Below are 27,463 nucleotides of genomic sequence, written 5' to 3'. Positions count from 1 at the left end.
AAAACGGGGGGGGGGGACGGCATAAAGAAATATGTTTAAAGAGAATTCCACAAACTTTTATTTTCTACCATAATGAAAGAGCTCATGACTTACCATGACATAATGTGTCACTCTTTATATCAGAAATGGGTACTTTTATATTCTTACATCACAGGGGCAATATTCACGAAGAAAATAGGGTATGATCACAAGATATAGATGAAAATATTTTCCATTACTCTAATACGCACGTCTCCGTAAAATCATGACAAAACCAAGTGATTATAGACGAAATATACCCAACAAAAATCACGTGTCACCTTTCATACTGGATCTGATCTCACTGAAATCGGAAGGATTTGATTTGTTGGATAATTGACACTCTTTCAGACAAAACCTGCGAATGATTTCAAGTCTTTCACAAACGTCCTTTGTTTCTGTTAATGTTATGCAAATTGATCCATAATTGCAACAACCCTTAATTATTATTATTACAAGACAGTATAGTGCAAATAGCCTGTACACTGTTTGTGTGCCTGAGAAAGTGCTCACTAAAATAATAACCTTTCTTTTCTGACTTTAAAACTGTTGAGGGCATGACTCTCGTTCTTCTTAATTTTCTCAGATGCGAAATTCATCTGAATGTCAAAACTTATCCTTCAATTACAGCGTTGCCTCTTGGTCACAATTGCGAAATAATAGCCATCAAGACAAGACAATGTAACGTCTAAATGAGATAAAACGACCTTCATTTTTTTCTTTATAATTTGTTTGTAGGAAACAGATACGTGCCTAATCACATCGGTCCCAGTTGTATTTCTAGACCACGAACGATGGATTCTAGTGCACGATTGTCCCTTTGTTTTATCTCCTTCCCTAATTTATATGATAATTGCCAAGAAGAGGCAGCAACATGAAGTCTGTCACTCATATTAGATCATATCAATCTGTATTCTCGCCAAACTTCTATTAACAAATACATGAACGTTTCTGTTTTTAGAAAAAAAAAAAAGATGAGCGGGCTCCATGAAGAGACTTTTAAATGAGAACGCCGACTGCCTTCACGATTAGGTGTACTGAGAAGATAATAATAATTTATGCTATATGTGAATACTCATGTATTCATCCTATAGCCTTGACAAAAATTGACGGTGTACATTGATTTACACCAACGGTTTACATTTAGTATTTTATCATACAATATATATATATATATATATTGCGATATAGTTACAAAGTTATTTAGTTCTTATTTTTGTTTCTTATGTAAACATTAAATAATCGATCAATTACTTGATGAATAATAAGATTGTTATATACAATGTTGATACAATTATTTATCTATAATTCATCTAGTCGTTGATTCATTAGTTTATTTCTATCCCCCCGCTAATAGCCAATTTTGGGAAATTACATTTAATCGCTCATAACTTAATGATGACATTGTACTCTGTCTCTGAAGATGACTACGTTAAGATGAACATTTCAAGAAGATTTCCGAAGGAAGCAATAATTTCGTTTGCGATCTATTTGTGTATTACTTCATGTACACTGTTGCTGCTGCCATACTTAACAAAATTACCTATATTTCAGCTTTTGACATAATACTTTGAAATCGAGAAGTATACCCTTATCCGGATGGGAATGCTATTTTCAACCAGAAAGAGAATAAATCGGCTTCAATAATTTAGCGTTACCGTCTATTTTGAATACCTGTATCGTTTGAAATCGCCAATGATAGTTTGATCCAATAAAGCAATGTTTGAAATACTATTAACTTAGCATAGCTTGAACTAGAAAAAGTTAAAGATCAAAAGTAGGTAAAATACCCTTGTAAAAAATAAGATCATCATTACAATTTCTGAGCATTATTATACTAGGTAGTATGTTGAGTAAAGCAGCACAATGTGAAGCTTCGGTTTTCATTAAGGATGTGTCAGTTTTCACGAAAGAGAATGATAGAAAGGTAGAAAGAGCGAATCTCTCGAAAATTTGTGTGACGAAATAAACTGTTGGTGAATACAGCATGAACTTTGTTTCAGTTTTGTTTTTGATATTATCACGGCAACACGTGAACAACTTACTCAATATATATATATATATATATATATATATATATATATATATATATATATATAGTCATTTACCTTGGGCACTGTTGCGGAGACCGACGGTTTCATGTCCTTCCGCTGGACGATCTTCATGCGGACTGGCTCCTGAGGCTGGCTGGCTGCGCCGCGCGGTGGGTCAGTATAATATATATATATACTCGCTTGTATATATATTTCACCCATTCATACTTATGTACGTGGTTAAAAATTCCATGGGAACTGGACGCATACTAAGATGATAATGACCTTGAATAAATGCACTCTTCCATCCCGTGTGAAATCAGAAAATATTGTCTTGCATGAAACAATTTTCCCAAACATCACACCAAAGAAGACTAATAATTTTAGTCTTCTTTGGCCCCTCAATGAAAAAGGACCTATCCCGTCTATCAGGTTATATTACAGAAGAAAGTCATTTGGATAGTGCTATGTTGACTTTGTACCATCATGTAGCATTTCTTTGAAGGAATACAGATGTTGGAGATATCACTCACACCATACAGTGATGGCACTACCGAGTTCTTGTGGGCCACAACCTTTGTGACTTACTTTTCTCTCAAAGTGAATTTTGGTGAGGACTACAATGTCATATATATATATATATATATACATATATATATATATATATATATATATATATATATATATATATATATATATATATATATATATATATATATATATATATATATATATATATATATATATATATATATATATATATATAATATATATATATATATATATATAATGTCACAAAAGAGGAATGCATTACGCGGAGCAAATACAATACATATATATATATATATATATATAATGTTCATTATCAAAACGCTTTATAATATGTGATTAAACAACTGGGAAATGTAAGTTCTATGGGCTGTCATCTTTCCAGGCATCATGACATTTAATATTTACATTTAGTTTTCATATTTGTATGTTCACGGGTGCATTGCACATCTTTTCTATTTCTTTTCTCTTGTTCTTCTTTATTTTTTTATTTTTTGGTGCTTTTTTGTTTAATGCTTTAAACTGCCAATAATTATAGCAAAAAGCAAACCGCTTGCTTAAGACTCATTAAAATCACAACATCACAAATCAAATCACTGATGACTGATTCAATCAAAATATGAATTTTATTCTATCAAAAATATACATCATCCTTTTAATACATATTTGTCAAATTTACATTTAAACATCATAATCATACACTGGTAGCACTGTAATTGCTTGCATATCTTGTCATCAATACGATTAGGTACATTGCAGTACAATTGTATCAAGAATACAACATGAAGAAAAATGCACACACTTGATAGCAGGCATCATCAAGTACAAAGTTGATGATTTCAACTACTTCACACAGTCATACATAGTTTTCATTAAAATGATTGATGTTTCTTGTGTAGCAATAAATGAATGACTAGATGGAAGATCTTCAAAATCAATTTCTAAACTTGGTTGTTAGGAAGACTTGTACTGTATAATGAATTTTTATGCAAATTCTTGGAAATACAATGAAAAACAGTAAAGTGATGAAAAGCATTTGGTTAGGGATAACCAAAAAACAGATGAACATTGTTATAAGTATAGCAGTAATTCTAATATATTCATGATTGCATAATATAAAACTATTGGCAAGTAAATTTCCAAAATTATAAGAGTTAGCAGATAACAGAAGTAGATTTTTCACTGACACTTGAGAAGCAACACAACACCAGTGTTTGCAGGTATGTCCTCATTTGCTTTAAACACAAAAATCATAAGATCTTGAAATGTAAAACAACCACTGAAAGTGGTAATTGGAGGATTTCATGACAAGAGTAAAGCCTTCCTGAATTTACATAAAAATATTGCATTCTTGGTCTACAATTGGGCAAAATAATATTGGAGCTTACAGCCAATTATATCTTTATCTTTGTGATGTAAACATTTGGTCCAACTGCAATGGCACAGTATGTAAGAAATAAGCAAACACACATAGCTACATATGACTCTGCTGACTCAAGTTCTGATAGAACCAACTATAATTTTGATAATTTGTGAGTTATCTTTACCTTGATGCAAAACACATGAAAAAAAAAAAAAATCAATTGCCAGAAATAATACATGTGGCACGGGCAGACTATACACTGACTGTAGGCCTACATGCAATTTAATCTAGTACAATGTACTTTACACTGTATACCAAAGGCACAAAGGCTATGGACTACGTATGACAAAACATCAACACATATGCTGTATGACCGCTGGTGTACTTGCTTGTGCAAATCAGATGAGGCTATGATGATGTCATCACATCACAAGTTTCCCATTTACTGGTAAAACAATCTTCACTGAGTTTCCTCAAAAAACTTTATTCCAAAAGGATATACTACATGTATATGTTGCATACGACTGTTGTCGCCAAATTGATTACGAAAAAAAAAAAAAATGTCTTTGGTATCTTCATATATACAAGTCAATAGAAGAAATGTGAAGTGATGATATCAGCATTCATTTAATTTGCATATTATGTAGTTGTTACAATTATCAGATAACATCAATCTTTTGAGAAAACATGTATCATATCTGACTGTAAATATATTTCTAATGTTCTTTTCCATTTTCATTTTACCCTACTTATTGAAACCAATATCAATGCTTTAGAATGTTTCAAGTTGTCATGACAACATGCTTACCATGCGAATCTTGTCTAGGAAAATAAAAGAGCACACAGCCATAACACTATCTACATGGAATGGCACACTTTGGTGTTAGGATGATTCTTATGAATCAGAACCAGAAAGCACATTCATGTTTGCTGATATAAAGTCAAGAGATCACATTGTGTCATCCATTTTAGCTGGAGTTCTGGAATTCAGCTGGGCTGAATCTCCATGAGAGTCCAAAGACCATCCTTAACTTCATGAATATCTTTAAATATCAACATACAAAGAAATACATGACAAAATCCAAATAATATCTCACTTAATTTACTCACAACTTTGGTAGGTATAGGTCAGTAATCAAGCACCAAGACTATGCATATCACACAGTAGGGCAAATTTTTGATGTGATTATTAAAATCTGGACAGAATATGTAAACACAGCTGAAGCTTAATAACTTCCATCATATCCAAGCAGTCTCTGTTTCAGTGTTTAATGACACAGTTTATTTTGATAACTGATTTTGCATTAACTATACAATTATATAGTTACTGTCTGAAAAACACTTAGCAACAATGAGAACATTAATTAGATTGGAATTCATCAAAACTGGCAAATATCACCTCAAAAAAGGCAGACACGACTGCATTACACAGAGACAGGATAAAAAAAAGTAAAAAAGTAATGTGGAATTGTATGAAGGGCAAGTGAGTGAAAATAAAAAATGATATATCTTAATTGCCCCATGGGGCAAGTAAAATTTTGACTTTAATATGATAATCAGAAGCTCCTCATGTCAATCAATACATTGGTGATATTTGGGGCAAGTACTTATCTCTTTCGGCCTAGTAAAAATGTGAAAACTGATGATTTTACTTGCCTGATGAGCAAGTGAAGGAAAGAGTTAATGTAGGGCACTAGAATATCCATCTATGAGGCCTTCTGCTTGGCAGTCTCCCGCACAGAGCCTACTCTCAGAAGCCAGAAGAGAAGAGAGAGAGCAAAGATAACCTGGACGACGAAATAGGCCTCCGCTGGTTCCACCTTGTTGTGAATGGCCAGCGACGTCACCGCAAATACACCGGCACAGCGGGCCATCTCGGCTAACACGTTCCACCACGGCCTAGACAAAGGTATACAAAAACACATCTATGAGAGAAACATGTTTCCTTTTACACCACTGGTGTAATAATTCAATTATTTTGTTGTTGGGGATCACATACTGACAAAAAAAAATTGAAATCATTCACACATTTTTCATTTGATTTTATCATATGTAAGTATTAAATATAAAGAAATATTTTCAATTATTTAAATTCTCATCATGATGTCAATGTATGTAAAGTGAGAAGTTCCCTAGTGGTCACCCAGGAACTAGTGATTAGCTTTTGGTGATCTGAATCCTGATCCAGGATTTTTTTTTTTTAAAGGTTGCATTTTTTTTTCTGGGCCCCGTCTTATAAAGCCTTCAAATCAATCACAAGTCCCCAAATCAATCGCAACTTGCATTGCAGCACACAAAAAACTTGTGATTGATTTCTATCACAAGTCTTTATAAGACAGGCCCCTGGTACACAGTTGTTAGGCACTGGTGGTTGTATGGCATTGGTGGTTGCACTCTCCGACTGTCTTCAATTCTAGTACAAATTTCTATAGTGTTCACATTCCCTATTCCAACATAAGTACCACAGAGAGAACACACAAGCACAGTAGAATTACCTGAGGTCACAGAGCATCCCAATACAGGTGAAGGTGAAGATGTTGTAGGTCATTCCCAGGATAGCATGGAGTTGTGACAGCCCCTTTAATTCACAATCAATAAAGAGAGAGAGAGATAAAAAAAAAATAATAATTTGTAAGTGGATAGGTTGGTACATAACACATGAATCTATGAATCTATTACTGTAAAAGTGGAAATTTTCGTGGTGTTGAAATTTTCGTGCATTTCGCGCGACCAGAAGCTCGCGCGAAAATAAAAGCACGCGAATATTTTGCATGCCATATGTTCCAGTAGTTGATGTCCTGATTCCGCGGAATTAAAAACATGTGTAACTCTTCTTACCCGGCCAAGCGCGAAAAATTAGTTGCGCGAAAATATCCACTTTTACAGTACAGTATGTCCCAAAAAAAATTACAACGGGGCCCTCCGCAATGATATCTTTAAGAATAGTGAATCAATCTAAATACAAATTCAGGGTATGAAACTATAACTCATTGCCCACATCTTACAGAAAACCCCATTCGATTTGCTTCAGTGGTCAAAGAGAAATACGGAACTTTGTAGAGGATGTCGGGAATCTCTTCTGTCCAAGTTCTGTCTATTGTTCACACACAAGATCATCAAAATGCTAAACTCGGAAGAATCTGATTCATGACATGCTTTACAACAATCCACATTTCTCTATGACCGCTTAACCAAATCGAATGGGGATTTCTGCGAAATAGAGCTAAAATGTTATATTTCAAGACCCTGAAGTAGCATTTGAAAAATTTAATCAAATTGGGCATTATCAATGCGAAAATCGTATTGTAATTTTTTGGGGGACATACTGCAGAAAGTCGCCCCAAAAATTACAATCAGACTTTCGAATTGATAACACCTATTATGATCAACCTGTGTACGTGCTACTTCAGAGTCTTAAGGTATAACATCTTAGCTCTATTTTGCAGAAAACCCCATTCAATTTGGTTTATCCAATTTGGTTAAGCGGTCACAGAGAAATGTGGATTGTTGTAAAGCATGTCATGAATCGGATTCTTCCGAGTTTAGCATTTCGATGATCTTGTGTGTGAACAATAGACAGAACTTGGACAGAAGAGATTCCCGAGTTCTTCCGAGTTTAGCATTTCGATGATCTTGTGTGTGAACAATAGACAGAACTTGGACAGAAGAGATTCCCGATATCCTCTACAAAATTCCGTATTTCTCTTTGACCACTGAAGCAAATCGAATGGGGTTTTCTGTAAGATGTGGGCAATGAGTTATAGTCTCATACCCTGAATTTTTATTAAGATTGATTCACTATTTTCAAAGATATCACTGCGGAAGGCCGCGTTGTAATTTTTTTGGGGACATACTGTATACAACATTCATTGTGTAGCTAAATAAATCACCCAATCTCTGAATCACAGTGTGCGGATATAGGCTGCAATCTCTAATTTGCCGCTGTGGACAGGTGGGATATTCTCCTGTTTTTCCCTCATAATATTCTCTAGTTTTGTTACAAGGGTATCCTTGCTGCAGCGAACACTGTTCTCTCCGCAACTGGTTTAGGCTAGACTAAACACATTTCCTGCTGCATCCCACTCCAGACCACCTTCAAGTTTTTTTACGGTCTATTGCGTGCTGTCACGTTTTGTTGCACTCACCCCGTTTTACTATGGCCTAATAGATTTCTCATCAGCTCTGTGAGTGCCGTGGAAATTTTTGTTGACAGTTCTGAACCTCTGACAAGGCATCCATGGCAATCACTGCCTGTTATGTTTGCCCATCCTATCCCCCATGTTGTCTCATGTCCATCCCATTTTGTCCATGGCAGCCTGAAACGTAATTGCCATGGCTGCTGAAAAATGGTGTGAACATAGTATAAAAGCTTAAACTGCCAGATAATTAACAAAACAGACAAGTGTGGCTACTGACCTTATAGGCAGACAGGTAGAGATTCACAAGGAGTAGATTGATGAGAAAGTGCACAGAAATGTAGGCCTTGAGCCAGCGTGGTATTGGTGTCCGATATTTGTTTAGCTCAGGCCCACATACCTGTTGTGAAAGACAAACCAAATGATAACTGTTATATTCTCTTCACTGACTCATTCTTATAACTGAATAGTCAAAATCAATTCTTTGTTACAATCACAATATCATGCTAAAATGCATCAATATAAGAAAAAAAGTCAACTTCAAAACAGTAACATAAGAACTCAAAATCAACGTACAGTAGCTGTTGAAAATGAAAAAAACAAAACATAACAATGTTTCATTTCCACTACTTTGTGCAATTTAGACACCCGCTTCTACAAACGCATCATGATAAAATGTTCAGGAGTTGCCTGCCCTTCATATCTTGATAAATCACATTCAAATCAAGTCACATAAATGACAATTATTAACTTTGAACTACAGGAATTTAAACTTACACATACAATGGCCCATATTGTTACAGTGCAGTTTCTGACACAATCAAATACACACACACACACACACACAAAAAATAATAAATAAAAGATAAAAAATAAAAAATCTGATTCAATTCTACAGAGAATTGTTCTGGAATTGCCTCAATGTGGTAACAAGCAGGCATTAAAGGCTTCAGATCACAAAGATATAACACATACCTAAATGATTTGAGCAAATTCATGTAGCAAAGAAAGACAACTGATTAGTATCACACTCAATATATCCAACACTCTGTTGAACAATGTTTGACAGAACACTGCATTTAAAGTTTAAAGGGGATGGCTAGTAACTGATCAGTGGGAATCAATGGGAATGCTGGGGGATGATTGTTCCAATTCTTGTGGGATTCATTTAAGAGTACATTATATATCTATTGTTGTGTGAAAATTATTTGCTTCAGAACGGTCTCATATTCAAGTAATGAGCCGTTTAATGTCCCCTCGACGTGTCGCGCGATGTATCGCTAACACGAGAAGCTATCGCCGCGACGTTTCATGACTTTTTTCTTTCGAGTCTCCCGCATCTCTTGACACCAAATTTGCGATGCCCGGTTGTGCGGTTCCGAAGTTGCGCATAAATATGCACGTGCATGTCAGACCCAAATTGCTCAAAAACGTGAATTTATGTACAATTTCAATGCAAACTGTGTTTACAGGCAAATTTCATAAAAGCATGATTATTTTTGGGTTTTATTGATTAAAATCAATTAATAACGCATTTTCTTGTTCGGAACAATGTCACGGACAAATTTCATTGAAAAAACAATGAAAAACATAAAGTCGAAAAAACAAGGAAATACAAAAGAAATTCACAAAACAATAAAATACTTAGGAATTTTTTTCTGATTGCGCAATTTTTTTCTCTTACATTTGCTAAGGACACTAAAAAGAATATTTACACAAAAAATGTGCCTGTTTTGAGCTTTATTTAGTGATTTATACCAAATTGTCTGATTTCATGCATCATTATGCATAAATTAGCATAATTTAGTGTAAATGATAATTTTTGAAAAAATTAACTTCATGGTACTTTAGATTACATCATAGGCAATGTGTGTGCCAATTTTCGTCGCGATCGCACGGTCGACGGCCGAGATCCGGAGGGCTCTATCATCTACCTGAATAGCCCGGCCTAGTTAGGGTTAAACTGCACATTACTTGAATATAAGACCATTCTGAAGCAAATAATTTTCACACAACAATGTATATATAATGTACTCTTAAATAAATCCCACAAGGATTGGAACTATCATCTCCCAGCATTCCCACTGATTCCCACTGATCAGTTACTAGCCATCCCCTTTAACAGCATGGCATATCTTTCTCAATTCCTACACTTTCTGGTTTAATGATTATCAAACAACATAGTACAACTTACATTTTGTCTGCTTTGGAAAAGCCAGCCATGCTTATGCAAAATTACCTCAAAGTGATTTTGAATATCAGAAGTTTAAAAGGCTTGCAAGGAGGACCATCCAAATGAAATGAAAGTAAGTGTGAAGTTAAGTCACAGTCTTCACAGGACCAACAGTCTTATTGACATAAGATATTTCTTCTGCTTGCCTAAATTGCTTCTCTGCAAGGACATCATGCAAACATGTACAGTTTGTACTAGTACATAATTACATTGTAGGCATGTGTGCATTCCCTTTACTTGCTTAACAGTTAACTGTAGATGCCCAGGACAAGCAGGACAAGTGGATTTGTAGCATCATGCCATTGAATAAGGGGTATGTACAATGATTATTACTGCCAAATCTTGAAATGATTAGTATTATCATTATTCATTTATTTATTTTTTTTTGGTCAAGCAGACACTGGCTACCACATTAAGAGTCAAATGACTGAAGTTCATAAATTCTTGCATCAAGTTGTTATCATTGCAACTGAATGACAAATTTCCCTTCATCAAGGTAAATAAGCACTAATTATCAAAATGTATTGGTAGCAGCTGTTATAAAAAAAATCATGAGCATACATACTCGCCCATTGATTTCTTTTACCATGGCTACTACTCCAACACGGAATAATCGGTGCTTATTTACGTCTCGAAGGGCAATTTGTCAATCAGTTGAAAATACTCTAAGGAGCTTGTCTTACATCTGGAATGTCTTCAATCAGTCCAGTCCTAGGTTTTCCCGGGGCCCAACCTGGTCCTTTGACGATGACACAGATCTTGTTCCAAATGCCCGGCATCGACCAGAATGTGGTCCACATGTACTTGAGATGGCAGAGCTACAAACAAGCACAAAACATACCAAACATTAATTTTGTTCTGTCTTAAATTGATATAGATCACTGGAATGCATAAAAAAAGGATAAGCACAGAGACAGATCTGCCAGTAGCATGCCAGCCTTACAATCAAGCCCTCCAAGGTCCGGGACCCAGTGGGACCACACGACCAATGTGCAATGTGATCCTGCCATTCCCTCTTTGTATACAACACATATGACAAGGTGAAGAAACAGGCTATATAGTACATCTGTGTATTAAAACTATCATAATAATATAGTCACATAGTTCACAAGTACTGCAATTACAAGAATATTCATGAGTACAGGATCTGTTACATCTATGCAACAAAACCTCTACCTGGACTTCAAATGGATGGTAAGTTGTTATAGGATGAGTTAGACCATAGGCCACAGGATCACTCTCAGCCTCAAATGTTCCTGCATAACATGAGCAACAGAGAGACACAGAAACAGTCTGAATAGTCTGACACATCAGACTTAGTTCATATAAAAGACTGCCAAAGTCATCTAACATATTCAGTAGACTCTGGTTATAATGAAGTCCTTGGAATGAAGTTTTCTTTCGTTATATCGAAAATTTGTTATAATCGAACAAATAAACAATAGAAAATACAAAGCTGATAATGTTGGGGCCTGAAATTTTACTTTGTTGTAGCCAGAATTCCGTTACAACCATGTTCGTTATAATGGGAGTGCACTGTACCTACTTTTACAGGTAATAAACATGATACAAAGCACTTTGAGTGGAAAAGAATGCTTATGCACAAAACACATTTATTATAGGGCAAAACATGTGATTTACAATTAATATGTGTTCTATATCCAGAAAGTAATAAACATTTCAGTCGTCTTTCATGCATGCAGCCATGTAATCATTAAAGTACTACGCAGAATCATGGAAAACTGACCCCCCCCCCCAAAAAAAAAAAAAAAAAAAAAATTCAATGTTTGCATTGACAGCATGCTTGAATAATTTATATAAATTTTTTTTCCCCAGAAATCTACCATATCTATACCTTTAACATTTGCATGGTGTATACAATCAGTCTAGTACTTGTAAAAATGTCAATATGACATCAGTTACACATTCCACTGTTATCAAGTGACAGATTTAAAATAGCAGAAATGTTAGAGATCTTAATCATTTCCAGTTCTAATCAAGTTTCTGGAGTTGCTCACCGAACATTCTATCCCATATGATGAGGGTCCCGGCATAATTCTTGTCGATACAGTAGCGATTCCGACCTGAACGTTGCAGATAGAATAAGGAAACACCTCTATGTAAGAATCATTGCATTGCTTGTGAATGGCTTTTTATTTGCAAAGCTTATCTGAATGTACAGGCACTCATGCTTTCAACTTTCTAAGCTAGCAAAATATTGCTGTAAAACCAGAAATGTTTGCACTTATTTTAACTTCGCGAGAGCTGAAATTCACGAAATTAAAATGCCTACGAAAATTCTTGTGTACATTATATGAATTGAATGCCAGTAGCAATTTGCGACAATTTCATGCTGCACAAAAGGCAGTCAGCTCCAAAAAATTTTATGCTACACAAATATCTTGTTTTACAGTATGTAATGTAAATTTCTTTAATCGTGACAAAAGTTCTTCTCTTTAATAGGTTGTCAACCAAGGGTCCTGTTTTAGCAACATTTTGTCCCACTTAACGGATAAATTATCATGCCTTCAAAATTTTGCTGTAACATGATGGCGTTAAAAGGCGGTCTTATCTATTAGATTCACAAATTAAATGGTGGCTAAATTTCATTCGTCACTAGCAAATTGATTATCAAGAGTTGGGATTTGAAAGAGAAAGTCGATTAATGACAGTGTCCTCACCATGATGGACACGATGATGACTAGGTGTGTTGAGGATGTACTCCAGTGGTCCAAGATCTCTGATAAGCTACACCAGAATGGAAAGAAAAGAAGTTGCAAAGATAGCATCACAATTAAAAAGGCAAAAGACACATCTATTAAGACCACTGCTAGATGAATAACGTAGCACTTCAATACAGGAAAAAGCTGGGTGCTGATTTAAATATGTCAAACATGTCTATAAAGTAAATTGATGGGAAGCAGTTCATGTTTCAAAGAGAAATTTAAAGTTGATATTTACACACAAATCGCATGCATTTTATAAGTGATTAATTCCCACTAAAATGAGCACCCTATCGAATGGACAGACACTTGGAACAAAAGAAAGCTTCTACAAATTGATTAAACATGAGAATAGGAACATGCAGTTAGACACATTATAGCTGGAAAAAAAGAAGAAAAAAACTCATATGTGAGCACTGCATCCATTAACGACAAGAGACCCGCGGGTCTAGCGCTCACCTGAGTATCGCAAGTTCACCTTTCACGCAGTCACCAATCTAAATTATTCACAGCTCTACTAAAATTTGACCAGGCATTCTCAAGTAGAAGTGAAAATGTACAATAAGGGCCCAATTCTTTTTTAAGATTCCTTAATTTGGGGAGATTGGGGCCCCCTGGGGCCCTCGGGGGGGGGGGGGGGGAAGCATGGTGCCCATTTTGATAAATTGAGATCCTGACCCCCTAGGGATGCTACCTGCCAAGTTTGACGAAAATCCATCATGAGGTTTTCAGGAAGAAGATGAAAATGTACAATTCAGGCCCCCATTTGGACCTTCCCTGCCCCCAAGAGGGGCACCCCTGGATCTGCTATGAACAAACTTGAAACTACAGTCATTAATGTACTCACTCATAGTATCATCTTATCTCTATAACTTCTGATTCTAGAGAAGATTTTTAAAGATTCCTTAATTTCCCCCCCCCCCCCCCCCCCGGGGGCCCCCTGGGTGGGGCATGGTGCCCATTTTAATAAATTGAGATCCTAACCCCTAGGTATGCTACCTGCCAAGTTTGGTGAAAATGGGTCATGGGGTTCTCAAGAAGAAGATGAAAATGTACAATTTAGGCCCCATTAGGACCCTTCCCCACCCCCCTTCCCTGGGTCCCAAGGGGGGCACCCCTGATTCTGCCATGAACAAACTTGAAACTACAGTCATCAATGTACTAACTCATAGTATTAACTTAGCTCTATCACTTCTGGTTCTAGAGAAGAAGATTTTTACAGATTCCTTAATTTTGGGGGGTTTGGGCCCCCTGGGGGCCCCCTGGGTGGGGCATGGTGCCCATTTTAACAAATTGAGTTCCTAACCCCCTAGGGATGCTACCTGCCAAGTTTGATGAAAATCGGTCTTGGGGTTTTCAAGAAGAAGATGAAAATGTAAAAAGTTCACGCACGACGGACGCCGGACGACGGACGCCCGACGACGGACGCCGGACGAAGGGCGATCGCAATAGCTCACTTGAGCCTTTGGCTCAGGTGAGCTAATGATACTGGGCATTACTGAAACAACCATTTCCCCCATGATTCATTTCATCCTTTCCTGAATTATGTACCGTACTTCCTGTTCATGTGATATAAAAATACTTTCTGTTTTATATACGAACTGAATGTTGGTTTGAAACTCTATCTATTAAATGATTTCCACAGATCAAGTCCTTTTTTATGCCTAGTGCTCAGTGGCGTATCTAGGGGGGGGGGGGGGCAAGGGGGGCACGTGCCCAAGGCGCCACTCCTTGGGGGCGCAAAAAACGAAAAAAAAAAGAGGAAGAAGAAAAAAAAAGAAAAAAAAAACGAAGAATAAGAAGAAGAAAAGAAAAATGAAAAGAAGAAGAAGAAGAAGAAGAAGAAGAAGAAGAAAAAAAAAAAAAATCGCCCGGAAGGACGGGGGGGGGGGGGGGGGTGAGGGGAGGGAGAATGGTGGTGGGGGGGGCAGAAAACCAAATCAAACAAGATAAAAACAAAACATGATGATGACGCGGACAAAATTACAATGTTTATTGTGTTCACACAAGAATTCCATGTTCTGTAAGCTGAAATACAAACATTTTTGGCTCGCTCGCTGCGCTCGCTCGCCAAAATTTATATAAAAAAGAAAGTAAAAACAAAACGTGATGATGGCGCGGACAAAATGACAATGTCTATTGTGTTCACACATGTCATTTTATATTTAGCAGGAAATATGTTACACGGAGCAGTGACTGCAATTTCATTCGTTCTGAAGCGATCGCCGATTGGATCAGAAGAGGACGCCAATGGTTTCGAACATATGGGGGGGAGGGCAAAAAAAAAATCAAAAAAGATAAGAACAAAACGTAATGACGCGAAAATATACAAATTTCGGCACACTCGCTCGTACTAATTTAGAGTATTTTTTCAAGTACTCAGTTTGTTGGTATAAATCGTTATCTATAAGGTCGTCACTGTATCTTGATTAGAATTGTAAGATTTAACAAGCAAAAAATGACAAGAATTCCATGTTTTGTAAGCTGAAATACAAAAATTTTCGGCTCGCTCGCTGCGCTCGCTCGCCAAAATTTATCTAAAAAAAAAAAAAAGAGATAAGAACAAAACGTGACGATGACGCGGAAATATACAAATTTCGGCTTACTCGCGCGCACTAATTTAGAGTATTTTTTAAAGTCCTCAGTTTGTTTGTAACAGTCCTCAGTTTGTTGGTATAAATTGTTATCTATAAAGCCGTCACTATATCTTGATTAGAATTGTAAGATTTGATAAGCAAAAAAATGACAAGAATTCTATGTTTTGTAAGCTGAAATACAAAAATTTTCGGCTCGCTCGCCAAAATTTATCAAAATTCATAACATTTAAATCACCCTCAAAAAGACCCCTTTTAAGTGCTTGAAAAAGCATATCATGCGGACTTTGTTTAAAGTCCCTACCTGGTACCGGGATGGGGGTTGGGGTTGAACACTTTTTCAGAAAATAGGGGCGCAATTTTCGCGCTTGCTCCGGGTGCCGTTTTCCCTAGATACGCCACTGCTAGTGCTTATCTATACATATTACTGACCAATCTATCTCAAAAAACATTAGGAGAGGTCGTGATATATGCCAGAATATAAGAGAAATTTTATCTTTCCATAAATGGTTACAGAAATTACCTTACATTCTTGCACACATACACACATGACAAAAACAAATCTGATTGGCAATTTCTCTCACATCTGTCTGAAATTTAGTAGATCATCAGAATGACTGTGAGGGCTACTACTTCTAAAATACTTTTATGTTTACATTTGGGAAGCAAAAGCAAGGATAAAGAGTGGGACATGTGAGTTACCTCCGTGTGGATCCAGAACTGGTAAATAGTGTTGAACTGTGAGTGAACCAGCATCGACGAGGGTGGGGCAAAGAATGCTAGCGGTATGTAGAAGGCCTGTTGACAAGGCAACATGAGGAAACAAATTCTAAAATACATCAATGATTCATCAATCGCAGAAGAAGGGGACAGCATAGTAAGACTTTAATAGTACTAACTGACACTCCAACGAGAACCCACATCCGTTCTAAAGAGAAACAAACAACCAACTTGTCCATGGTAGCAGATTATGTAACCCCATCACGGAGAGGATAGCATCTCTTCAAAATGTGCATTTTTTTTTTTTCACATCAGAAATCTCTTTTATAACCATCATGCCATGAGTGTCCTTACTGGTTATTGCTAAAAAGTGTAGAATACATTCCAGTGGCTCACAAAATGTCTTGTCAGTACTGAGAGATAGTTTTGTGCAAAACTGGAGGCACAAAAAGGCAAATGAATATTTGTAACCTGCACAAGCAGGCAGTGTGGGCTAGTGTCCAATATGCTGAACGAGCACACGCCACTACATTTTATATTTGACTAACAGGTGAGTATGGCTGACCAAAGCAGGTGGAATGTAATATGTAATTATATAAACATATATATGTCTTGTAAATAGGCAATTATATGCACATACACGTATCAAGTAATCATGTAAATATGTTAATATATTCTAAGTGGCAAATTCCTTTCACACAAAGTAATTCTGCTCAAACAAACAAACAATATGGTAACACCAATGCATTATGCCACTGGCATTCTTTCCAGGCCATGGCATAAGTATGTTTCTGATTGAAAGAAAGTAAGTTGTTATGTGTGGATGGTCAGGAATAAACAATTGTAGCACTAAAACACTTGATGAATGGTGACCCGTGACCCTAAATTTTACAACAATAGGTGCCCATAATACAAGGTCACCACAATAAGAAGTCTCTTAGCTGAAAGGCTTACAGAGAATGTAGGAAGGTGGTAAACTACCAAATATTTTGCTGCATTACCATTGTAATCATGGACAGACTATCTTCGCTATTACTGGAATGTTTGTGAAATGTTGCCTGAGATATAATTACTGCCAGATGAACATACATGTCTTATTTATAAAGGTGTGGTAGAAAAGATAGAAATAAAGGTTATCTACCAATATTACACATCTTGAAACTTCTTATCATCTGACAGGATGATATCCTTCAAGAAACAAAAGTATATCCCAAAGTTGCTTGCAAGGACATTTAGGGAAAAAAAAAATAATCCTAAAACTTCAGCAGAATTTGTTGATTCTATGCAAGAGTTTGAAGTCATGCTGCAGCACAGTTGACAAATATATGTTGTTGTTTTTTTTTGCACTTGACTGGACCTAGGTGCCATATCTGGCTGCCAAATTTGGCTGCCTTTTTTTTTTTCTTTTTTTTTTTTTGGGGGGGGGGGTTGATTTTGCACTGGATTTTATGCCCTTGGCTATGTGATTACAAAATTCATCCATTCATTCTGGGTAAGCTGCTGCCAAAATATGGTGCAGAGCTTTCTTTTGTAACTTTATAAATTTCTGGGTGTCTTTCTGGAAATTTCTTCTTTACCCAGTTGAAGCACCGCTGGAACAAGGACTGCCTGAGGGCTGTGGTGAGGTTGTACTCTTCCGAACTGTGGTGCACCTGGTGGGCCGCCCACATTAAGTTAACCTCTGTGTATTGGCAGAAGATGGAAAGATTGTCATGGCGACAAGGATGGTGAAATGAAGAGGGGTGGGGATGAGAGAGGAGATGTGGTACCACTCTCATCGCCGATGGATGCCCCGTGTCTGCCGAAGGATCGCGGATGACTGGTGATCAGAGTCAAACTCTTAGTAAATGATGAAGACAAAACAAAAAACACCTTTGTGCCATATTAGTCATGGAATGACAGAGATAGAAACTGTTTGCAAATTCACTGATGACTGCTGCAACCTTAAATCCACTACATATCACAAATCCAATGTATGAAATATCATCTGGAGTGAAGTACCTCTGCTGCCCATATGTATCGCATCAATGTACCAAATGTAGCTATATATATGGACACAATGTTCTGTATACATACAAGATTATAACAAGATTGTATTTCAAACATGACACTATTTATGATAGAATCATAAAGGAGTATGACACTTATGCTTGAGATGGGCAGTAAGGGTTGGGAATGAGAGAATAGATGTAAGGTTAGTCACAAGATGAGAGCCGGGATGTTAGTGAACATCGAACGATGTTTTACCCACGAAAAGCGTTGGAGAATTGACTGCCTGAGGGCGACGCTCAGGTTGAATTCTTCAGAGCTGTGGTGGACTTGGTGTGCCGCCCACAAGATGTTTACTTCTGCAAATCATACGAGCGAGTTTGTTTCAATCCCAATTTTTTTATTCTAAATAGGCACAAGATTGACAACAAAAGTGACCTCCAGGAAGAAGAGCTCTACAATTGTTGTCTCAAATATGATTTCATACTTAACCCGTTGAGGACGAGTCCCGAGTATACTCGGGCAAGTGTCTATGGGAAATACGTGTTGTAGCAAAATCAGCCTGTCCTCAACGGGTTATCACTAACAAGTAGAAAGTAGGAAGCAATAGCCAGATTTTTTTTTTTCAAACATGAGGCTTGCAGCCAAATGTTTTTTTCTCAAAATAGTGAATACCATCCAGCCCATTTAAGGGCATGCAATTAGCGGAGTACTGTAGAAATCAGTTTACAGCTGCTTTTTGGTTGTAAAACATCGTTCTGGCATCACATGTTACACAGTGAAATGGAACCTCACCTACATGTCTGAGTTAAAGTCATATGCCATTATAGATGTATAATTTTCTCTCTTCTTTTTCAACATTGAGGGAACCCTGAATCCTGATTTACCCAAGAAAAACATCTCTGGAATATGGACTGTCTTAGGGCTGTGGTCAAGTTGTATTCCTCGGAGCTATGATGGACTTGGTGGGCTCCCCACATGATGTTTACTTCTGCAAAGCATGAGGACACCATAACTCACTTGAAATATGAGCAGCACTTGCAGTTTAATGCTCACTGAAATTCCCAAAATTATTGCTTACAACAAATTGGCAATGCAGAAAATGTAAATTAATACTGCAAAGGGTATTAGAGATTACTGTAAAAGTGGAAATTTTCACGGTGTTGAAATTCTTGGCATTTCACACCACCAGACACTAGCGCGACAATAAAAGCAAGCAAATTATTTTTGCTTGCCATATGTTCCAGTAATTATTGATGTCTTGATTCCGTGGAATTAAAATAATCTGAAATACATCTTACTCGGCTGAGCACGAAAAATTCTTGCATGATAATATCCACTTTTACAATATGCTACAAATAATCAATGCCCAGTAGCAATAGCATAAATACATGTAGTAAAAGTTGTTAAATAATATTGGTTTGCAAATTTTTGCCACAAATGAGTTCATTTTCAAGTTACTAGCTATGTTGTTAAGTGAATTGATCTAACAGATTTTCATTTTCTACACATTAAATCAAACAATTCATTTCCTTGATACGTTACCAGGATATATTACTGCAAGCAATATTGCTTTTACATGACTTCTAGAGGAGTTCTGTTAAGTGCTGTTTTGAGAACCTGAATTATACTTATGCTTTTGAATTTCTGGCAAGACATTTACATTAATCCATCTACAGAGGGCAGCATTTTAGCACTCATAAAATCTGCTAAAATTTGTAATCTTAGCATGGATTGTCCAATTTCCAACAATTTTCACTTTGTGTTACACTACCTAATAATTTTTTTTTTTTCAATTCTCTGAATCAACATACCAATACATATTTGGGGAAACCTCACCTTTGAACATTAACATAAAATTTTACCCCACATGCACCATAACATTATCATCAACATTTACAGATGAGAACCTCCTGGACCCTGATAGAATAACTATACTGACCATGTGACATGCGATGAAACCAATAGTAGCCCAAATCAATGCCAAGGAAGCATATAAACCAAGTCCAGGGACTATCCCACGGTAAGTCGTAGAGGCGGAAGTTTTCATAGACGTAGATGTAGCCTCCAAGCTCCAGTGTTTTTGTAAAAATTCTAGAGGAATGACAGAGAATCAATAGTGTCACTGACTTACATCCCGTTAAGCGATTGTAATATTACTGACTCAACATGCTGAGTGGATAATTTGTAGACAATGGACGATTAAAAGAATGACAAGTAACATCTGCGGTAATTAGCTGGGGGAAGAGATTGTGTCGTTATAGTATGATCACTTGTATGTTCATTAGTATGTTCATATCCCTAGTCAGTGGGGGTGAAGATGTACACCAGCTCAACTTCTGAGGGGGCCAAAAGGAAGGGATTATTCCTTTCTTCCCTTGTGGGTTGGATCAGTATCAGTCAATACATAATGGATTTTACACCCTGGCAAGCGCCTTAAATTGACAATGATATTAATCATGATGATGATCTTGACTAGCAGGTACACCACCAACAAAAAAAAAAAATATGTACAAGAACAAAAAATAATAAGACAAATAACAACCATAACAGTAGTAGGAGTAGTAGTAGTAGTAGTAGAAGTAGTAGTAGTAGTAGTAGTAGTAGAAGAAGTAGTACTAGTAGTAGTAGCGGTAGTGGTGGTGGTGGTGGTGGTGGTGGTAGTAGTAGTAGTAGTAGTAGCAGTAGTAGTAGTAGTAGTAGTAGTAGTAGTAGTAGTAGTAGTAGTAGTAGTAGCAGCAGCAGTAGCAGTAACAGTAGCAGTAATAAAGAAATAGTGGTACAGTAGAAGCAGTAATACTGAAAAATGATAATAGCTATGTTGATGATAATAAAGACAATAACCTACACCACCCATCCTTATCATAGTCACTATTGGTTGGACAGTGCATGAAGAATCCAAGTTTGTGGATACGCACCCTGTCACCAAGAGAAACATGCCAGATGTCATGGAGGTGATGCTGTCAGCAAATCTGTCATCCTTCCCACGATCCTTCAGGCACAGGATGATTTCTTCCAGGATAACAGAAATCACAAAAAATGGACTGGCCTGCAGTGTGAAAAAACAACAACAACAACAACAAACAAACATGTATGGAAGTCAGATAAACAATGGGTATCAATTATTCTACAGTGAAGCGCTGTTCTTGGAAGGCCATGAGATAATCTCATTCTTCATTTTTCACCTTTATGTATTTCTCCATCACAATGGACACACACATAATGTACACACCTTTCTATCAATCTATCCTTCAATCCATCTATCTACCTATCTATCTGCCTATCTATCTATCTATCTATCTATCTATCTATCTATCTATCTACCTTCCTCCCTACCTCCCTACCTTTAAAATCTATGTGCATTTATAGGTTGTCTGGGGTGTGAGAGAGGGGTAGCACTGGGTTGAGGAGGGGGAGGGGAAGGGGGAGGGGCTTGTTGAACCCTTCAGAATAGTCTATCATACTTTGGCCTCCACCAGACAGTCAGCTCTTACTGACTACTCCCCTCAGCTATTTGCATGCAACAGTGGCCATACCTTAGTAAACAAGGAAAAGTAGAAATTACGCGGTGCGTAACATATGTCCCCGCCGGAAGTAGCATTTAGTGGCAAAATGTACAATATAGGTAAAAAAATCAAGGTCAAAGGTCAAAGAAGTCAAAGGTCAAAATTCTGTGTAGAAGTTTTGAAGCCCTCACCTAGTGCCATCACATAAAGCAAACGGAATCGAAATCGGGTTAGAAATGGCGAAGGAGTAGCATTTTGTAGCCAATGTACAATATAGGTCAAAAATCAAGGTCAAAGGTCAAAATTCTGTGTAGAAGTTTTGAAGCCCTCACCTAGTGCCATCACATAAAGCAAACGGAATCGAAATCGGGTTAGAAATGGCGAAGGAGTAGCATTTTGTAGCCAATGTACAATATAGGTCAAAAATCAAGGTCAAAGGTCAAAGAAGTCAAAGGTCAAAATTCTGTGCAGAAGTTTTGAAGCCCTCACCTAGTGCCATCACATAAAGCAAGCGGAATCGAAATCGGGTTCGAAATGGCGAAGGAGTAGCATTTTGTAGCAAAATGTACAATATAGGTCAAAAAAATCAAGGTCAAAGGTCAAAGAAGTCAAAGGTCAAAATTCTGTGTAGAAGTTTTGAAGCCCTTACCTAGTGCCATCACATAAAGCAAACGGAATCGAAATCGGGTTAGAAATGGCGAAGGAGTAGCATTTTGTAGCAAAATGTACAATATAGGTCAAAAAATCAAGGTCAAAGGTCAAAGAAGTCAAAGGTCAAAATTCTGTGTAGAAGTTTTGAAGCCCTCACCTAGTGCCATCACATAAAGCAAACGGAATCGAAATCGGGTTAGAAATGGCAAAGGAGTAGCATTTTGTAGCAAAATGTACAATATAGGTCAAAGGTCAAGGTCAAAGGTCACGACTGAAATTCTGTGTAGAAGTTTCAAAGCTCCCATGTAGTGCTATCATATAAAGCAAACAGAATCAAAATTGGCTCATAAATGACAGAGAAGTAGCAAATTGAAGATTTTGATCACACACGGACGCACACACGGACACACGGACGGACACACGGACGGACGCACGGACGGACGGACACACGGACACACACACGTACGGAGCCCGTTTCATAGTCCCCTGCTCGAACTCGTTCGGCGGGGACAACAATATGGCTTTGGCAGGCTGGCTAAATCAGGTGATAGTACACTTTAGGTCTGATAGTGATACCCTCTGTGAGATTGAACATGTTCTACCCTCTGTTTGTTTGAAGGTGTCTTAACATAGATGTTACCCAAAGATTGAAGTCATGTGAACTTTTAGGAAGTGGTTTCCACACATTAATATCAATTCCTCCTGCAGATTACATCCAGTCATCTGATAGCATGCGTCAAGAGTGTAAACATGGCCTGCATTCAAGTTCTGACTTTATCACCACCACCACCATCACCACTGACAAATCACCCATCAGTTAATTGCTTTGAAATGTTGCATCACAACTCATAAGAAGATGGTTCGAGAGAAGAGATTCTTTCCATAAAAGGCTCGTTAGATAGTGGATCTTTCAGAAGGATGTAAGAGCACTAAATAATGTACTGCAGCAAACCTTATAGCTGCTGTAACACTCTGTCTAATTCTCTGACTGACAATCAGAGTAATGCTCAAGGGGCAAAGGTCCGTTGTTTAATTACATCGAGAGATAACAGGAATGTCTTAAAATATCAAGTCTGATAAGAGAACTCTTACGATACCCACATAGTGGGTTGACTTCAAAATGCTTTGACCCTGTGAAAAGTTTGAGGAACCAGTAGAGCTGCAAAAGAAAACTGCTTGTTTGTCAAATAATGGAGACCTTCAAGGGAGACGCTTAGGTGTAAACCCCCATTTGTTTCTTTTTTCGGTAACAGGTTACTATGGGAGTACTCCACATTATAGTGACCATTCAGCAGAAGTTGGTTGTCTAAAGCAATTTTCGTACACTGCTTGGCAACATATTGTGCTCTCAGTATCTCCTTGTCATGCAATTCAAGAGGTTATCTTGAGTTTCGTAAGTCTGATACATTCAATAGTACTTGTACTTAAATGGCAATTTGGCATTTCAACAGGAAACAGATCTTTACATCTTAAAACATAGCTGTAACACAATTTGTGAATCATTTTTGTTTGTGAAATTACCATTAAGATGCCATTGTTGATGCTATGACATTCAAAGCCTCTAGATTTTTTTTTTTTTGCTAGCCTTCCCCCCCCCCCCCCCGAAGAGTTGTTTGCTTTCATTTATAAGACATTTTTGGGAATTAATTTCTTTGATCATTGAAAAAAACAACAACAAACTCACATATAGTTTCCACATACCAGGCACAGCCTATGAAGAAGGCTTCAAATTAGGTGTTATGTCTCACATTCTTGACAATTTTCTTGGGGGGAGGGGTATATTTCTGTGCTTCCTGATATACAGTCAAGTGCGGACAGAAGAAAGAATTTCCTCTTAAGAGAGATGAAAATTAATTTAAAGTCTCCCATACAGTATAATACCCAGAAAACAAACATGATCAGTTATATCTCACCTCCACAATGTAAGGGGGCACTTCTTCCAGAGTTTGAAAAGAAGTCTCATTGGGCGTCACAGCATAGAACAGCCGCCGTGTACCCGTCACCGCGTCCACTTTGAAGATTTGATCCATGATTCATCAATTTGCCAAGGTTTTCCCCTCCACACTGACTCTGACAGCAAACCTCGGAGATCTGCTGACAATGGAAAGGGTAGTGAATGAAATTATTAAAACAAAATAAAAATCATTGAAAACTAATGACATCACGCTCAAATTAGAAACACAGGAATATTAGGGGCTTTTTGAGCTTGAAGCTTGCGAATAGAAAAGATTTTGAAGAGGATTGTATTTATCATTTAATGTTTTGTTTGATGTATGTGTATGCACACATATATCAGTCCCCATACCAAGATTCGTCCTCCCATGCCAAAATATGACTGTGCGCACAGCATGTGTTTAGTACATGTAGCCATAGGTCAAGTTTTGGACAGCATGTTATAGAGGAATCTTGGATGGCTTACATTCCTATCAACTGTATAATAGGTACCGGTACTTGGTATTATCATTCGGCATGTATGTGACAGGAACTGCTAAACATGTTTAGTATGAAAGCCAAAGGCATGCATGGGTGTCAAAGTGTATAGCCCTTCCCCCTTTCGTTACAATTCATAGTATAAAAAGAAGTAACATTTAAGACATATTCACTTGCATGCTTAGAAGGCTTGAAGAAAAAAGACAATTTTCACTTCTCAGTGCACAACTCTCATTAAATGCGAGATCATTCGTGTTTATACACAAGTGTCAGAAACCCTCGGCTACACAAACAGTAAAAGTGGATGTATATAGATCCTACCAGTGGTAATAATTACACAATTTCAAATGATGTAGGACCTACCTACCGGTAAGGAAGCATTCCGATATAGAACTCTAACGTTAGGCCTACGTGTATTAAAGTATTGCATTGGATTGGTGCATGGTGGACCCAAAGCTGTCACGCGTGCAGTTGTAAGGCCCCTCTACAGCCATAAACTTCTGTAGTCGGCAACTTCCCGTGATAATGTTGCTTTGAAATGAGGGCACATCCAATAAGCTTCTAATGTCGCGGAGACCCTTGACGGGGCTTCGGCCCGCCGCACCGCCGATACTCCGGCCGGCTGGTTGTGGCCAGGACGGAGGAGTCAGTCAGTTATGCGGTTGTTTCTTCATGAACAATGTTTCGTCTAGCCATTTTCGTAACACTACCGATGCTACACGTATTCAAAATGTTATGCTAATATGCACAACATTCGATGGCTTAAATGCACAACATTCGATGGCTTAATCAAATCTTATATAATAAAGAGTATTTTAAAGTACGTTATAATTACCACTTCATCCGTCGTCCTTTCAACTGCAAGGCTCTAGGCTTCGACTGCAGTGCAAGATCGTAGCCTGTCTGGGGTTGATGATCGCGGTTACAATGTTACATGATGGTCATAGGATCATTCATTGCGCGCAATCTAATCGACACGCTGTGCTTTCATGCTGGAAGTAAACATCGCTTCCCGGAGACCTCTCGGTGCCGCCCCTCCCCCCTCCCCCTCCCCCTCCCCCTCCCCCTCCCCCCCCCCTTTGGACTTTTCCGCATACTAGTATCCCTATGTCCCCCTTGCTTTAAAGGGAATATCATTTAATGGTCAAGTTGACGTTAAGGAAGAGAGAAATAAATTCAAATCCAAGCACACGCAACAAAGAATGATGCATTAAAATTATAGGAAAATTATAGTGCTCAAAATCTTCATATAATTATAAATAGAAATTAGAAATATACAGTGCAATATCAATGAGAGTCAAGTGGGCCAATTAGACTGGGAGTGATGTTATGATATCAAAAGTCTCCTGTTTACTTGTGCACAAGTCTTCTGTATAGATATTCTTCTTTATTACATGAAAAAGAATAGGAAAATGCCAACTCTTTCAATGCATGACAATAGACGAAAAGATCATGGACGCACTATCGACAAAATGAATGAATTACTTAATAATAAGTACTGCATTTGATTGTTGTTGACAACGAACCTTTATAGAAGAATTACCTCTTCGGTGATGACATCATTTGCGTGTCACTTTTGCATTTTTTTTTTCTTCTTCTTGGGACAGATATTACAAGTACTGTTTCAGGAAGCTTGTTAAATCGCACACCCAAAAAGCTCATTAAACGTCCGATATCGATAAAATGTCGTCTATTTAGTTTCAATAATATTGACTCACTTCCATTCTTTTTTCAATTGCATCCATATACTTGTATATAAATATATATATATATATATATATATATATATATATATATATATATATATTGTAACAAAAATGCACCCAGGACAGGTCCTCTGCGGCCAGAGAAGAGAAGGCTTCCTGTCACTAAGCACAATTAAGCCATTCACTCTCAGAGCTATTTACAGAGTAAAAGATAGAGATTCGCCGAGTTAATACTTTTTACCACATAGACTTCCAGGTGCCAGTGTGGACAGTGGCATCTTGTTAAGTATACGTTTAAGACATCCCTTACTGCTGGGTCGCAATCGCACTATCTTATGACATTAATTAAAGACTCCCGAAAGTGAAGGGTTAATTATCTTTTTATATTTCATTATGAAGCCAAAAACAATAGATCCCTGTGGGAAGCTTACGTTAATTCATTCACTGCCGATGTTTCAGTTGTAAATAAGGTAGGTATATGGAAGAGATTCAGTTATTGGTAGAGTTAATTTCCTCATGCTTTTCGAAGACTCTACCTAAAACAATGGAGACCTGTCGGAAACATTTAGTCTTAGCACATTTCAGTAACGCCGCAGAAGAGAGTTTAGGTAATGAAAGTGTTAATTTTGTTATATGTTTAAAGAAACCTCCCCAAACAGGGGGTCCTTGTCCAAAACTGCTGTGGTAGAATGTGGTAATGTGCAGAAGGTACGCCAAAGGCATCTAGCGATTTGTTCCGTGATATAAGGAGTTAATTAATTTATGCTTTATAATGCTACCCCGGAAAGAAGGTACTGGCGAGTGTGGCGTTA

General features: G+C 37.4%; 1 protein-coding gene across 1 annotated transcript; it reads right to left on the bottom strand.

The window, feature by feature from the left end:
• Positions 1-5,540: 5,540 nt before the first annotated feature.
• On the bottom strand, positions 5,541-24,601 carry LOC140237579 (alkylglycerol monooxygenase-like). The gene is made up of 12 exons (XM_072317514.1): positions 24,429-24,601; positions 21,277-21,407; positions 20,301-20,452; positions 17,947-18,050; positions 16,352-16,447; positions 13,014-13,080; positions 12,351-12,416; positions 11,509-11,588; positions 11,016-11,150; positions 8,380-8,499; positions 6,459-6,541; positions 5,541-5,862 (listed from the first exon to the last, which is right to left on the bottom strand). Exons 1-12 carry the CDS (start codon positions 24,543-24,545, stop codon positions 5,670-5,672), a joined length of 1,344 nt encoding a protein of 447 aa, XP_072173615.1. The 5' UTR covers positions 24,546-24,601; the 3' UTR covers positions 5,541-5,669.
• Between the last annotated feature and the right edge of the window lie 2,862 nt (positions 24,602-27,463).

The sequence above is a fragment of the Diadema setosum genome, chromosome 14 (assembly GCF_964275005.1).
Source record: "Diadema setosum chromosome 14, eeDiaSeto1, whole genome shotgun sequence".
Lineage (NCBI taxonomy): Eukaryota > Metazoa > Echinodermata > Echinoidea > Diadematoida > Diadematidae > Diadema > Diadema setosum.
This window is presented reverse-complemented; position numbering and strand designations above follow the sequence as displayed.

Bases quoted from the DNA above. Each gene is read 5' to 3' on its own strand.
- LOC140237579 (XM_072317514.1), bottom strand. From the start codon at position 24,545: ATGGATCAAATCTTCAAAGTGGACGCGGTGACGGGTACACGGCGGCTG. The intron at 18,051-20,300 runs GTCAGTATAGTT...GCCAATACACAG, and splicing joins GTTTCATCGCATGTCACATG to AGGTTAACTTAATGTGGGCG. The intron at 13,081-16,351 runs GTAACTCACATG...ATTCTGGTGTAG, and splicing joins AGTTCTGGATCCACACGGAG to CTTATCAGAGATCTTGGACC.